General features: G+C 38.4%; 1 protein-coding gene across 1 annotated transcript; it reads left to right on the forward strand.

Moving 5' to 3' along the window:
* The first annotated feature begins 9,210 nt into the window (after positions 1 to 9,210).
* Positions 9,211 to 16,853, forward strand: LOC115210590 (nodal homolog). The gene is made up of 2 exons (XM_029779193.2): positions 9,211 to 9,489; positions 15,682 to 16,853. Exons 1-2 carry the CDS (start codon positions 9,240 to 9,242, stop codon positions 16,602 to 16,604), a joined length of 1,173 nt encoding a protein of 390 aa, XP_029635053.1. The 5' UTR covers positions 9,211 to 9,239; the 3' UTR covers positions 16,605 to 16,853.
* Positions 16,854 to 17,487: the final 634 nt, after the last annotated feature.

Below are 17,487 nucleotides of genomic sequence, written 5' to 3' on the forward strand. Positions count from 1 at the left end.
AGAGATGCTTCAGTAGCCCAGCTTTTAAAAGTTAAATTTTAGTTGGAGGCAATAGTCAACTACCATACATTACTGGGAGTCGAAATGTCAAGATACCAAAAAAAAAAAAAATGCAAAACAATTATCAATACAGCCCAAGAAAATCTATTGAAAGATTATTCCAATCTTTCATAGGATTTGTAGAAAATATGAACGACTTCCTCAACATATCATCGTAGCTCCCAAAAAACGATATAGTGTAGAATATTAATAGCGCCATCATTCAAAAGGTACCAGATCAAGTAAGTTTACAATGTAATTGACGTTAACAAAGGTACCAAAATATCCAACATATTTCATCAATTCTTTCCCATCCGTTGCTGTCCCACCTCATAATCTGTACTTGAGAGCAAAAGTACTCGTTATTTTACTATAAAATTTGGAAGTACCAAAACTCTATAACGGTACAAGACCAGCAATCAAAATTCTTATGTCCCGTGTGATCGAAGCCACCATTATCAGTAGTTGCACCAAGGAAGATATTTTCATTCCATGCATTCTTCGCATTCAATTAGATATGTTATTTCAATTCAAATACCTTCATCTTACAATGATCATCTTGTTATTACATGACCACCAAGTCTCAGGAACAATCCCTCAAAGTTGTTCGAGTTGAGATGACAAGTCCCTGTTTGTCTTTGAGTCAGTCCTATGCAACATGATCACATGTTAGATTAAACAGATATCTTTTCATCTGACCACCAAACCATAGAGCAAGAAACGTTATCTTCTCTCAGAATTCATCTTTATATATAAAGCTGAAGTTGTCTGTGTGTGGCAGGTTTGGTAGCCTTCAATTAACACTATCTCCTCCGAGACCCTGCAGCGCAAGTTGACCAAAATTGAGAGTATGATAGAAGAAGACTTGCCCTTCATTCCGTAGAAGAAAAAATTCAAATCGGACCATGTTAAGACCAAAAATTATTTACATCAGAAAGGTGCTTTTTTCTATGAAAATCCCTATTTTTTACGGTTTTTTGACTGCTGTGCCGCCATTTTTCAACCAGAAAAATGTTCACATAAAGAGAATAACAAGCTACATAATGCAAAATTTTTACTTTTCAAAAATTCCGATTCTAAAGGGTCGAAAAGAAAACAAACTCAAGCAACGCCGGGCTACACTGCTAGTACTGAATAAAACACATTTCTTGTAGAAATATTTTTGTTATATTTTGTGTTACATATCAATTCATAATTATGAGAAAATATAAAATGTAAAGTATAATGGTAGTATTTTCTAATGGCACAAAATTGAAATTAGCCATAAACTCAGTCTCTAAATTTCTACACGCCACAGAATCCTGGTTAAAAGTGCAACTTCAGATTTGCTGTAAGTTAAGTCATTCAAAAGTTCAGTAAAACTGTTTCTCCATATTCGACACCCAATCAACGATGGGTGGCTCTGCTAGTGTACGTGTACGTGTGTGTGTGTGTCACATTACAAAATTCCTTCCAATGTATTCTGCACACACATATATATACATATTTACTCATACTATTTCTTTTTTTCCTACAAAACCCCTTCCTTTCTCTTTCTTTCTGCCTAACCATTTTTCTCTAGTTTTCTATAGTCACGCCTTTCTTTCTCTCTGTTCTTCTCTTACACACCTTTCTACCGATTCCACTCTTCCTTTTTCTTTATTTTTATTTTATTTTTTTACTCTAACCCTTCTAATGTAACAATTTTATTGAATTCATTTAACATTTTAATGAAATATTTTGAGCCGCCAGAAGAATTTTATTGTCCGTTCACCCCCACCTCTCTATCTCTTGCTTTTTGCGTCTTCTGTCAACCGCTCTATTTTGCACTCTTTCTCTTTTCATCTCTCTTTCTCCTTTTACTCACAGGCATTTCCTTTCCATATAATTTTATAATAATTGGAAAATTTCAAATAATTAAATTTCTATTTGTATCTACCTGCTCATGTCTGTCTCTTGTTTGTGTGTGCGTGCGCGCGTGCGTGTATGTATGTGTGTATGTATGTATGTATGTATGTATGCATGTATGTATGTATGTATGCATGTATGTAGGCATATCTATCTATCTATCTATATGTATATATGTATATATACATACATACATGTATATATGTATATATACATACATACATGTATATATGTATATATACATACATATATATATATATATATATATATATGCATATAAAGGGGCGCAAACACATCAGCATCGGTTGTCAAGCGATGTTGGGAGGACAAACACACACACACAAACACACACATATATATACAAACATATATACGACGGGCTTCTTTCAGTTTCCGCCTACCAAATCCACTCACAAGGCTTTGGTCGCTCCAAGGCCATAGTAGAAGACACTTGACCAAGGTGCCACGCAGACACAACAGAATATGCTTCAACACACAAACTCATATAAAGAATCTTGCAAACCAAATCCAAAAACGAAATATATATAATGAATATAATAAAAGCTGACAATTTTTTTTATCTTATATTTATTTTAGAAACAAATAATACAGTATTACATAGGCATTTTATAATATTTCTTATTTTTCTGGGAACTCGCCGCGTACCAGCAGCTGATGGCTCGCGAACCGGCACCGGTCCGCGGACCACCACCTTGTGTAACACTGCCCTAGGGTCATAAAGACCTGGGTTGAGAACCCCTGCTTTAGATGGATGAAATGGCTCTTCCACGATGCAATTGCTTCAATTCCAGCACGCAATTTCAGACCGTGTCAATTACTAGATAAGTATAATTCTGACTTTTGTCATTTGGCTTCTAAGATACATCCGTTTATACACCTACATGCTTCATTTACTGGGACGAATTTTAGTCAAAGCATGACAGTCAAATTCCCAATGTTATTTTAGTAACAGTGATTGTATATTTTAAGAACATTAAGTTTTATTTGTTGCAATAGAATTTGCGAGAATCTCTTATTATAAAAGGCAGATTTTATCTGCCTCCCTTTGTCTCTTATAGAAATCTACAATATAGGATTTCTTCAATTACAATTTACCTAGCATTTTTAAGAGTAGAATGCATCGGGTCGTGCCAGGTCCAGTTTATCAAATTTCAACCCCAATTAAGCAAAATTTAGAGAAAACTCACATTGTGGTGTCTAAGTCAAATGCTTTTCTTAGTGTGGGCTACAGCACACGCTCACACACACATAAACGGAGCGAACTGTTTCACTGACGCTATCACCCTAATTTCTCCTCCTTTGTCTTTGCAAGTGTGCAACGATTAAAGTGAAAGTAATTCACTTTTTGTAGTGAGTGACTCTTTCACTCTGCATTCCCACTTCCTCTTTACACACATAGACACGCAAATATATAAATAAAATTGTAAGCTAACGTGTGTGTGTGTGTGCGTGTGTGTGAGTGTGTGTGTGTGTGTACATGTGTGTGTGTGTGAGGGTGCGTGTGAGTGTGTGTGTGTGTGTGCGTGTGTGTGAGTGTATGACAGGTAAGTTTTTTAGGACGAATATAAGACCTAAAGTATATCCAAATAGCAGAAAGATCGCCCAAAAGTGTATATAGATATTTAAATGTATTTATATATTCATCTATACACAGATGTATAATGTGTGTGTATATATTTCCATAGAGGTAACCTTTCACTCCATACAAAGTTTTTTAGGACGAAAATATTTATATATAAAAGAAAGGTTGTGTGTCTGTCTACTCCGATTTAGATTCCTAACTACTCCCACATTTTGCGATGCAGTTTAACCAAAACCGGGTATCTTATAGTCGTGATTCATATCGAGCCCTTCTGGGTATTAGCGCGCGTCTACGATGAGTCTACGATTTTACAAATAATTTACCATCATTTTTTTCCATTTTAATGCATATTTTTTTTAATAAAGGGAAGTAACTCTCAAACTTCACACCAATATGCGTGCTTATATGCGACGTAATATCACATCAGCAGCATTTCCTCACACCCTCCTTGCACTTGGCGAAGGCAAAATACCAGGGGATGAAAATGGTAATATTGCCATCGATTCCATTTGTACCATTGTTAAGACGCCTTCTGATCTCAGAGATGCAGTGTTCCCAGATCTACAAGCTAATTATCAGAATATAGATTGGATTGGCAAAAAGGCTATACTGGCCCCGAGGAATAAAACTGTTCACCATATTAATGATGAAATGCTAAAACTCATTCCTGGGGAAGTCTATGTATATCAGTCTATCGATACAACTCCTGACCCAGAGGACGTCATCAACTATCCAATAGAGGTACTCAATTCCTTTGAGCACCCCGGACTACCACCACACTTTCTCAAACTTAAAGTTGGTGCCCCTATAATGCTCATCAGAAATTTGGTTCCCCCAAAACAATGCAATGGCACACGTTTGATCGTTAAGTCCTTATCTCCCACCGTAAACTTATATCAATATTTGCCTGAATAATCATCATAATTCAGTGCAATCATTAACAGTACTTTCAAGCAATTCAGTCCCGAGCAACGCCGGGCAATTCTGCTAGTACCTTATAAACACTGTGAATTATAATTTGGATCAAAGTTTGTGAGCCGTAAGTATCTTACATTTCTTTCTTCTGCCATAAAAATTCATTATCTTTTTTACAGCTTACATATATTTATTCAGATCATTGTTTAGTAGTTTTCTCTTTACCCTCTGCGCTGTATATTCAATTTTGTTGGTTTATCAAACTCTCTCTCTCTCTCTCTCTCTCTCTCTCTCTCTATATATATATATATATATATATATATATATATATACACACGCAATTCTTCAAATTTTTTCTTGTGAAGACGCTACTGGTTTCTCATTAAAAAAAATCAATCTCTACCATTGGAATGTAATAAATAAAATTTATTGACATGAAAGAAAATTACCGGTGTTGTTTACAAATATCTATTTCTTTATTGTCTACAGGGAGCTAAACTTTGCCTTTCATCCTTTCGGAGTCAATAAATTAAGCACCAGTTACATGCTGTGGGTCGATCTAATCGACTGGCCCCCTTACCCCAAATTTCGGGCCTTGTGCCTAGAGTAGAAAAGAGTAGAGGCTTTTGTAGCGTACACTCGAGTGAAATTCCTCTCTCCCCTTTATTATATGTACGTGCATTCGGACCTAGCAGGTAACACAACGCACCACCCAGTTTAGGAATTGAAACCACGATTTCACGTGCAACACCCTAGCCACTTGGTCACACGTCCTTATACACACACACACACACACACACACACACACACACACACACACACACAACGCTATTTGGACCCCATTGTGTCCACTACTCTGATTGGTTGATATTGGTGCAGTTTGTCTCTTACTCTGTCGCGCCAATTTGCCGCGTATAACCAATCGGAGCCTCTAAATAAAATCACGTGAGACAGCCTGTTCTCAACCCAGTTTTGAGCTTACATCTTATAAAACTCGCCTTCTCCTTTCGAGGTCTTTCGGTTCCAGACCTTTTTAGGTCTAGCCACAGACCACAAAGACACAACCATTTCCAGCGACACCACCACAGCAGCCACGTTGAGACTTACCAACTTCGTCCAACAGCATTACGGCAACCTCCGTCTTCGTCGTCAACATCATCTCTCTACGTACACAGCCCAGCAAGCAACTCGCCCAGGTTCCAACACTTCACTGTTTGTGAATTGATTCACTATGGATCAACAGCGAATATATAACCTGCTTGAACTCCTGTATCACGTGACCCAGGCAGCAGCATCACAGCCACGACTTCACGTACGGCACGTACCTGCAACCGGCTCAGCATCACAGCCACGACTTCACGTACGCAACGTACCTGTAACCGGCTCTGCATCATGGCTGCGGCTTCTTGATACAGTATTTCAACTACTGTGTACAATTGACTACGAATTGCTATTCTCTTACAAGTGTCAATGAACTTCTCACTTCGATAGCTATAGACTCCTCGCTGTCTCCTTCATTACCATTCTTATATTTCTTAGCAATCGCATATATCTATGCTTACATACACATACATTTGTTCTCATGATGGCCTGTCTATTATTCTGTATACATGACGCACACGCAGACAAACATGTTTTCATGTCAATAAATATTCTCTTAATCATTCTACGCGACTGGTATATCCATTTTCTCTCTGGCACTTAAATGTACCATTCAATTATATATTTACTGTAAAGGCTGTGTGATGTACTAAAGAGCCATTCTCGTCACCTCGCATCGCATCGCACGGTCCTTACAAACTGGTGACCTTAATTAGAATACGCACCTCGCCCGCTTACACTCTCAATCAGGAGCGAACTGAGAATATTAAGGGCCCTCAGGCATAACTGTTTACCGAGCCCCTTTGAATGTGTGTCTTAGTAGAGTTAACATGTAGAGTGCGGGCCCCTCAGAGCTCCGGACCCTCGAGCAGTGCCCGGTTGACCGACGGCCCCTATTTTATTCCACTGTACCTCCAAAGCCATTCACTATATTTAAAAGATAATCTTAATGTATTCATATAATTAACTATTATCAGGAATCATATATGAAAAAATTAAAATATTTCGTACATTCTTTCTTTTATTCTTTTACTTATTTCAGTCATTTGACTGCGGCCATTCTGGAGCACTGCCTTTTTTGTCGAAAGAAATCGACCCCGGATTTATTCTTTGTAAACCTGGTACAAACATGGACACAAAGACACATACATAAATATATACATATGTTTATATACAACGAGCTTCTTTCAGTTTCCATGCACCAAATCCACTCACAAAGCTTTGGTCGGCCCGAGACTATAGTAAAAGGCACTTGCCCAAGGTGCCGCGCTGTGGAACTGAACCTGGAACCATGTGGTTGGGAAAAAAACTTCTTACCACACAGCCTGCCCCTATATGTAGGAGTATAAACAATTTATTGCGCATAAATTTTAACAACAAAATCTTGTATGGACCCCCAAAGGGTCATATTGCGCCCAGTTGTGAACCACTGCTTTAGATTAAAGCGATAGGCGAGTACAAAGTGTAATGTTGGTTTCAAGTTTTAGCAAAAGGCCAGCAATTTCAGGGTAGGGCTTAAGTCGATTACATCAAACCAATATTCAACTGGTACTTATTTTATCCACCCCGGAAAGGATGAAACTCAGCGGAATTTGAACTCAGAACGTACCGCAATGCATTTGACCCAGTGTGCTAACGATTCGCTGCCTTAGTACAGAGTGTAATATTAATTAATGAATAACAAAGAAACAGAAGGCTGCGAGCTGGCAGAATCGTTAGCACACCGGGCGAAATGCTTAGGAGGTCAAATTCCGCCGAGGTCGACTTTGCCTTTCATCCTTTCGGGGTCGATTAAATAAGTACCAGTTACGCACTGGGCTCGATATAATCGACTTAATCCGTTTGTCTGTCCTTGTGTATCTCCTCTGTGTTTAGCCCCTTGTGGGTAGTAAAGAAGTAGGTATTTCGTCTGTCTTTACGTTCTGAATTCAAATTCTGCCGAGGTCAACTTTACCTTTCGTCCTTTCGAGGTTGATAAAATAAGTACCAGTTGCGACTGGGGTCGATCTAATCGACTGGTCTCCTCCCAAAAAATTTCGGACCTTGTGCCTAGAGTATAAAATAATAACAAGGAAACAGAAATCCCGTTTTAGCTCCTTAACTTACAGTTGTTTCTGCTATAAGAAGCAGTGCTCTCAGAGCTGAGTTTTTGTGCCACATCCGATAGCTTCGATGAAGCCATTAAAATTAGTTTTAATGCACTGCTTCTAGTAGCAGAAACAGATGTAAGCTAATGAAGTTGATAACGTGATTTCTGTTCTCTTGACATTCGTTAATGTGTGTGTGTGTGTATATGTGTGTGTGTGTTGTATGCATGTATATGTATGTATGCACATGTGTCTATGTATGCATATACATATACACTTATACGTATACATACACATGCACAGACAAAATAATGAGTAGCAATTACCCACTTCTACCACAAGCCAACCCGGGTCCAGCCATTTGCAGAAAAAAAATGAAGTAAATGACGTCATTAGCAAAACCTTAGCGATGTCCGTTCCGCACAGCATGAGCTTCCGAAATCACATTATTTACTATTTACAATTTCACAGTTTTCCATGCCTTCACAAAGAAATCCTGATCTGAGCGTTATCTTTCTTCCTGCTAATCCCTTTTCTGATGGTACTTACTCCGTCTGGATTGAAGAGTATGCTGACAATTAAGGAATGATCAAACATTGTAAGATTCTCTTAAGATAACAATCTCAACTCAGATATCAAACAGACGCAAACTTCATTGTATAGACATACAGACACAGACATAAACACACACACAGACATAGACACACACACACACACACACACACACACACACACATATATATATATACATACATATTTATATATACATATATATATATACATACATATACATATATATATATATACATATATATACACATATACACATATATATATATACATATGTATACATATGTATATATATACGTGTATATATATATATACACATACATACATACATACATATATATATATATATATATATATATATATATATATATATATATATATATATATATATATATATATATATATATATATACCTATATATATTCACGCATACACACACTTGCGCACACACATACACACCTAGATGTATATATATTCAGAAGGTGCTGGCTCCCTTTCTTTTATAGAAGAACAACGTCCTGCGCAGGTTTCACTTCTTAACCCTAACCCTATCGTAACCTGGATTTACAAGTCTTAAAAACGATCATAATCATTCTTCAAATTCTAAGAAACGACAACTTTTCTTAAGAGAGATCCCACTTTTCAGTAACATAATTTTATTTTCTTCTTTATTACCTCTGATTTGATTCTCAAGTCAATAGATTCGATGTATTGAAAATAATCAAAAAGAAAGAAGATTCATACAACAGATCTGCATTCCCTTCAGGAACTTTTGAGTTGCTACAAAGCTATTATTTCTTGATAAAAGACAGTTCTGTCAATACCACTGACAATTAATTTTTGTACTATTCAATTGCAAGTTATACTGTTAGCAACGATTACGAATCTTTCAGTTTCTCAATATTCTGGTTGAATTCTCAGAATTTATAGCGTCTTTGTTGAAAATGTGCTGTTCATTAATTCTGTTTCAATTGATATTATTAGCGCTTTGGTCCACTTTGTCGTCTGCTTCGCCAGTGGCGGCAGTAAACCACCGAATGATAAAAAGTTTAAAGAATATAACCACACTATCCAATACCGACCATTTAAATGTAGACGCGATTCTTTATCAACTCCAGCGTAATGGACACTACAAAGACCGGAATATACTGTGGACTCCATCAAAAAAATTCATGATTGATTTATTCAAAGATTTAAGAAGAGAAGAAAGCCTTCAGAATAGTTCTGGACAACTAAGAAAATCGAAAATTCGTCCATCTGATACAGTGCGAAGCTATTCAGCCAAAGGTAAGCAATCAGCTACATCTCTATCACTAAAAATATTAGGGTATTTCTTTAATATAAGTCTAGATTAGTTACAGAGGAGTGTGATGTTGTGAGGCTTATATATTTAGGAATATATAAAACGAATTGTGGAATTGGCCCGATAGTTTATCTGATAAATTGACATTTTTAAATATTTCTCTATAACGAGTGGGATCGGTTATGACCGTGAGAAAGGTCTCGTTTGGCCTCGGGTCACTTCTGATCAAGCAGACGTGATCAAAGCCGTTTCAGTCGTGACTATCTTATCGTTATTTCAACCACAGCATGTATATGACTATACGTATACGTGAGAGCGTCGGATAGAATCCCTTGCAGTGTACATGGCTCTCTGTACCTTAATTCCAGATCTTGCCATGGTCATCTTTGCTCCTTCAGGTTTTAGGGGTCGATGAATAAAGTGCAAGTCCCCTGCCCAGGTGGATTTTCTCTTTCTCTGTTTCTCCTTGATTTCACCTATAATTCAAAGGTACAACCTAGTCACGTTATACCATGCCGATTCAACCTGAGAATTGCATTAAGACTACACTAAAAAAATTACCTCACAGTCTGCAGTCTTTTAGATTTTGTACCAATGACATATTTCAGTCAAACGTTTCTTTATTTTTTAAATTCTGTTCACTGTTTCAGTTGTAGACAATACACTTGTTAACTTAAACTTCACAAATTTGATCTTTCATTTTATGGGGATCTTTTCGTTGTGGTTTTCTGTATAAAAGGTAGATTTCACAATACTTATACCTTTCTACGCTACATCATAACTGTTTAAATCCACGTCTAAACACAAAATCCAACGATTACAGTGTTATTTCCAAATATCCAATCACAAAAGGGTTTCCTTCCTAAAATTTGATCCCAGGGAGATATATTTTCGTGTATACAAATGCTGAATTTGTGGGAAATATCATCATACATACATACATACATACATACATACATACATACATACATACATACATACATACATACATTATGGCTGCCCCCTCGTTATCGAGTATGGCCATTGCACGAAGCTTAACTGTTACTGGTGCTGTGATCGAATGTGACTTTTTAGCCCAGCTAAAGATCTACAATGTCTTGTACAAAATTGGCAACTAAGACCTTTACTGGTAATAGCCGGCTGTAGTTGTAACTGGGCTACATACATACATACGTACGTACGTACATACATACACTCATATATACGCACACACATACATGCATACATACATACATACATACATACATACATACATACATACATACATACATACATACATACATACATACATACATACATACATACATACGTACGTAGATACATACACTCATATATATGCACACACACACATATATACATAATACAAACATACATACATACATACATACATACATACATAAATACATACATACAAACGTACGTACGTACATACATACACTCATATATACGCACACACACACACAAACATACATACATACATACATAGATACGTATGTACGTACGTACATACACTCATATATACGCACACACACATACATACATACATACATACATACATACGTACGTACGTACGTACGTACGTACATACATACATACATACATACATACATACATACACACATATATACGCACACACATACAATAATACAAACATGCATACATACATACATACATAATACATAATACATACATACATACATACATACATAATACAAACATGCATACATACATACATACATACATACATACATACATACATACATACATACGTACATACATACAGGCATACATGCATGCATGCATTATGGTTGCAAATCGATTTCAAGCAATGCCCTCGCTTGGTTATTCAGCTACGATGTTCAGAGAACTTACCAATCACGCTGATATATGCTTTAATTCCATTATGGAATTTTTCATGGAGTGCTTTGCATTTTTCAGCTACGGATAGCCATAATTTGCAATACACATTAGAAATGTTAAAAATCAAGCGATGCCTATGTCTGAGGCTTTTTAAAATGAAGAAAGGCTTAACTGACTCTCTAAATAATGTATGCATTTGCACAGGCAGAAGAACTAGTCTACATCATTGGATGCAAACGAAATCTCAAGTGTTACATCAGATTTTACCTTCTTGAGAGATATCTAAACAGAGACTAGGGGTTTCTCACTCTCACATACATACATACATACATACATACATACATACATACACACACACATATACATACATACATACATACATACATACATACATACATACACACACACATACATACATACATACATACACACACACACATACATACATACATACATACATACAGACAGACAGACAGACAGACAGACAGACAGACAGACAGACAGGCAGGCAGGCAGGCAGACAGACAGGCAGACAGATAGACAGAAGTGTACACATATGCACACATGCATGAATGAGTTGCCACTTTTGTTTGATATATCGTTGGCAAATACGATGTTTCTCATAGGTAACGGTGACTAATGAATGTTGAAAACAGGTCAGTCAAATTGCCAAATTTAACAAAATCAAAATAGTTTTAAAACTTTTTCAAATTTATCCTGTACCATGGCGATGAAAGAAAAATCATAGAGATGCAAACTAAAATTCGTCTTCTCGTTAATGAAGAGGAGAGATTTCGCCAACGTTTTTGTGGTAGCTTGGTATTCGTCTGCTTGGATAGATACTATTGTCTGTCTCAGACAATAGTATCTATGGAAGTAAGACGACGAGCTAGCAGAATCGTTAGCACGCCGGGTGAAATGCGTAGCCGTATTTCGTCTGCCGTTAGGTTCTGAGTTCAAATTCCGCCGAGGTCGACTTTGCCTTTCATCCTTTCGGGGTCGATTAAATAAGTACCAGTTACGCACTGGAATCGATATAATCGACTTAATCCGTTTGTCTGTCCTTGTTTGTCCTCTCTGTGTTTAGCCCCTTGTGGGTAGTGAAGAAATAGGTATTTCGTCTACCGCTATGTCAGTTCAAATTCTGCCGATGTCGACTTTACCTTTCAACGTTTCTTGGTCGATAAAATAAGTACCAGTTGAGCATTGGAGTTGATCTAATAGACTTTTCACCTTCCCCGAAATTTGCTGGCCTTGTGCCAAAATTTGAAACCAATATTCATAAATTGTTTTAGACACAAAAACAAAATATTATTCATTGTTTATCACATGGAATGTTGTTAGTTAGTTAGTTAGTTAGTTAATTTGGCTCAAAAGCAAATAGCAAGGCCATGTAGGGGGACATGGAGTTAAGTACAGGGTGGTGTTCATGTAAAGAGTTCAGGCCACTTGAGGTCCAGGGAGGCTTTGAACAAAGCGGTCGTCGGCATCTTCACCATCTCATCTGGCAGCTTGTTCCACGGATCCGCAACCCGGACGGAGAAAGCTCCTCTCCTTCGATTGAGATGAAATCGTCGCAGGTAGAGCTTTTCGGAATGACCCCGCAGCCGACGCTCCGGAGCAGGAGTGAAGAACAGCTCTTTCGAGAGGTTACACTTCCCGCTTATGATGTTGTGGGCGAGAATGAGATCACCACGGCGGCGGCATTTTTCAAGAGAATAAAGGTCGAGCGTCCTCAGCCTTTCTTCGTAGGACAAATTTTTGAGACCATGAACCATGCGGGTAGCCAGCCTCTGGACTCTTTCGAGATGCTGTATGTCTTTGAGGAGATAAGGAGAAGAGGCTTGAATCCCATACTCCAATATGGGTCTCACCAGCGTGACATAGAGTGGTAGGAATATGGCTGCTGTGAGCATTCCGAATGACCGTCGAATCAAAAACAGAATTCCGCGCGCTTTGTTGGCAGCATGGACGCACTGGGCCGAAGGCGAAAAGGAGGAATCCACCAAGATACCCAGGTCCTTTACCTGATCGGTCCTCTCCAGCAGCAGACGACCCGGCTCGAAATCAAGTTGAGTTGCAGGAGTAGAGCCGACAGGCAGATGACAGCACTTTGACACGTTCAGACACAGGTCCCAATCGTTAGACCACTTCCAAATTTGGTGGAGGCATCGACGAAGATCCTCTATACTACCGCGAGGAGCGACCAGTTTGATATCGTCGGCAAATAGAAGGGTGTGTTGCGTGAGGTTGTCGGGCAAGTCATTTATGAAGACTAAGAACAACAAGGGCCCAAGCACTGAACCTTGAGGCACGCCACTGCTCGCACTGGAGACGTCGGACCGCGAACCATTAACTTGAACTTGGAAAGAGCGATCTGAGAGGAAGGCACGAACCCATCGTACAATATCCGGATGGAAACTATATGCTTGAAGCTTGACAAGTAGTAGGCGGTGGTTTACCGAGTCAAAAGCTTTGGCAAAGTCCAATAAAACGATGTCAACAGCATCACTATCATCGAGGATGCGCGTCACCAATTCTTCCATTACTAGTAAGTTGGTCAAGCATGATCTCTTCGGCACGAAGCCGTGTTGGGAATCAGTGATCGAGGCTGTGTTTAGGAGGTGGAGCATCATACTTTTCTTAAGGATGGTTTCGAACATCTTGCTGATTATTGATGTAAGGGAAACCGGTCGGTAGTTAAGCGGGTCTTCGCGGCTCCCTTTCTTGAAAATTGGGCAGATTATCGCTGTTCTCCAGTCTGCAGGTATAACACCCGTCGCCAATGACATATTGAATAGTCGTGTTAAGAGCTCGCAGATGACCGGAGCCAACGCTTTGATAACCCGTGGGTGTATGCCGTCAGGGCCGTGACCCTTGTTGACATCGAGGCCTTGAATAACACGTTTGACTTCGTCCCGCGTGATGACCAATCGAAGCATTGGAGGTACCGATCTATCAAATGGAGGGGGTTCAGGACCATCATCTTGTTTGAAAATAGTTGAAAAAGCCTCGGCAAATAATTGACTCTGTTGATAAGGGTCCTCAATCGATACGCCTGTTGAGTCTACCAACGTTGCAATCTGGTTGTTCAAGCGGGAATTCCGCTGGACATGGGCAAAGAAGGTTTTTGGATTGCTACTGGCATTTGCCGCGATTTTGTATTCATAACTGAAGCGTTCTTTCTTTTCAATTTTCACGGCTCGGTCTCGTTGAGTTTTGTACACCTCAAAAGCTGCAGTCGAATCCAGGTTTTTGAATTCAGCCCAAGCAATATCTCTGAGTCGACTTTCTCGTTTAACCTTCTTCGTCACCCAGGGCTTGTGTTTCTTCCTCTTGGGAAGCCCAACGGGAACTGCCTGGTCAGTCAAACAGATTACATATGCTTTGAGGGATGACCATAGTTCGTCAACTGAGGACAACGTCATCAGGGATCGCCAGTCCAGAAGCGCGGAAGCCTCGGTTAGAATTTCAAGATTAATTGCAGAGAAGACTCTACGTGGCAGCGAAGTAATCGTGGGCGTAGAAAAAGTTGTGTTCATGACGAACTTCAGGACCGCATGATCACTCTTGGCAAGAGGGGCGCACACAGATACGTCTGACACTGATCTTGGATAGCGGGAGAATACCAGATCTAGCATAGATGGCTGCTGCCCAGACCGATGCCTTGTCGGATATTCAACATGTTGCGATAGAAAACAATCTTCAGCCACGTCAAGAAGTGCCTGGCCGAACCGGGAAGATGTTGTACAAATTGATGCGGGCCAATCGATCGTGTGAGCGTTGAAGTCGCCTAGTACCAAGCAGTCATGCGAAGCTGAAACGAATCTTATCGCTTCGAGTAGATGAGCATCGTCCTGGGGGTCGGCTAGAGGCGGCCTGTAGACAGCCAACACGGGCAGGCAAAACTCAGATAGGCTCAGCTTGCAATAGACGGCATCGAATTTTGTTGTAGGTTGAGCATTTGTGGGTAGAATACCACAGGACGGTTTGTGCTCAGACTTAACATACACAGCAACTGCATCTTAACAATTGAGACTAACCTATCATTTTAACTGTTGAACTTGAGTTTGCGTACATATATCCAGTGTGAACCTTACACACACACGCGCACATACACACACATATAAATACGTTATACATAGAAGTGGATACAGACAGGTAGATATAAATATAATTTTTTAATTTAATTTTGAGAATTTTTCTATGTAAGGAATTCTTTATATATAGTATCTACTTGGAGTAATATCTTGTCAATTAATGTATTTATTACAATATTTAAACTCCTAACTAAAACTTCGTCTTTCTTTTCACAGTTCCTCGATTGAAGTACAATAAACATGGATGTCCGAAGCTAATCTATGTGTTTGATATACCAAAGTTACCAATACATGAACAAACCAATACGGTTGAGTTTCGAGTTTTTTACCCGTCTGCTACGACAACGTCTGCTTTGCCTCGTTCATCTTGCCGGCCAAACCATCGATACAGACATTGGACTGTAGTGGTGAAACAAAATGGAGTAAGACTACATAAGAGCACTCAACGATATAGACCAGTGAGAGATAATGTTTATGAAGTATTCAATATAACTAAAGCAGTAAATTTTTGGATAAACTCAAAGCACGGTAATATTAGTATTGTGGTTAGGGAACGGCTTCGAGGTGAAAAAGATGATTTACGTGATAATGATGATGATATAAGTATAGCACAGCAGAAGCACAATGTAAGGCCAGGAGAAGGTCTTTTGGTCCTTTATTCGGGAAATAGTCATTTTTTCCAAGACATCTACCAACGTTTTACTGCCGAATCGCAACAAGTGAGTAGGCAACGACAACGCAGACATTCGTCGCAGTCGAAATCAAAGCGCAGACGACAAAAACGGAAAAGGAAGAAAAAAGTAAGACAGGACGTACTAAATAAAGATCTTCCATGTGGTTTGTATGATTATTACATTGACTTCAATGTTATTGGATGGGGAGAGTGGATTGTCTTTCCAAAACGTTTCAATGCTCATCTGTGTTCTGGTAACTGTCCTTCGCCTATAACAATGGATCTTAATCCCACCAATCACGCTATGTTACGCAGTTTGATGAAATTAAAACAACCAGACGTGACTCTTTTGCCCTGTTGTGTACCAACAAAACTGAAGCCCATTAGCCTACTGTATTTGGAACCTGAGGAAATTGTACTTCGACAACATGCTGATGTTGTTGCGGAAGAATGTGGTTGTCGTTAAAGAAGAAAAATAATAAACAATGAAGGTGGTGGTAACGGTGATTGTAATGACTTTTATTTTATGCAGACATTAGATATCATATCAAAAGATATGAAAGAATAAGAATTTATATTCATATATTTCTATTTAAAAAAATTTGTTTTTTGAAATTTCTATTTTTAAAAAATGCATACAAAAGAGATTTGGGGCATAAAATCCAAAGAGACATGAAGCAAAATCTGATGGTAACCTTATGAGATTCTCCTTAACCTCAACGAATATCAACTAAAAATAAAGTATACAATTCCTAAATTGTTGTTGTTGATGTGGTTCTTGTTTGACAAAATTTTTATATAAAGCCAGAAATTTTATGCAATACATGAAAAATATTTCAAGAAATCCGAACGATATGAAATATTTTTCGATGAAATCATTTAAAAAAATTTTTTAATTTCTAAAGAAAAACGTTCTATATTACGTATAAATTTACCATAATAGTTTCTAGCTTAAGTACAAAGTCTAAAACTTGAAAGAAAGAGCTAGTAGATAGCGCTTAACTGGCAGTTTATTTTATCGAACCCGAGAAGATGAAATCGAAGTTAACGTATGAATTCATTATGTAAAAAGCTGGGAGAAATACCAGATGACACTTTTCCGATGCTTTGATGATTCTGCTAGCTCAACGATTAACCATAGATAATGAGATATCTATATATATAAAACTGTAGTTGTGTGAGTGTCTGTCCCCTTCGATTTAGATTCCTAACTCCTCCCACATTTTGCGGTGCAGTTTAACCAAATTCGGGTATCTTATAGTCGTGATTCATATCGAGCCCGTCTGAGTATTAGCGCGCGTCTACGATGAGTCTACGATTTTAAAAATAATTTAACATCATTTTTTTAT

Source organism: Octopus sinensis, linkage group LG4 (genome assembly GCF_006345805.1).
Source record: "Octopus sinensis linkage group LG4, ASM634580v1, whole genome shotgun sequence".
Taxonomy (NCBI): Eukaryota; Metazoa; Mollusca; class Cephalopoda; order Octopoda; family Octopodidae; genus Octopus; species Octopus sinensis.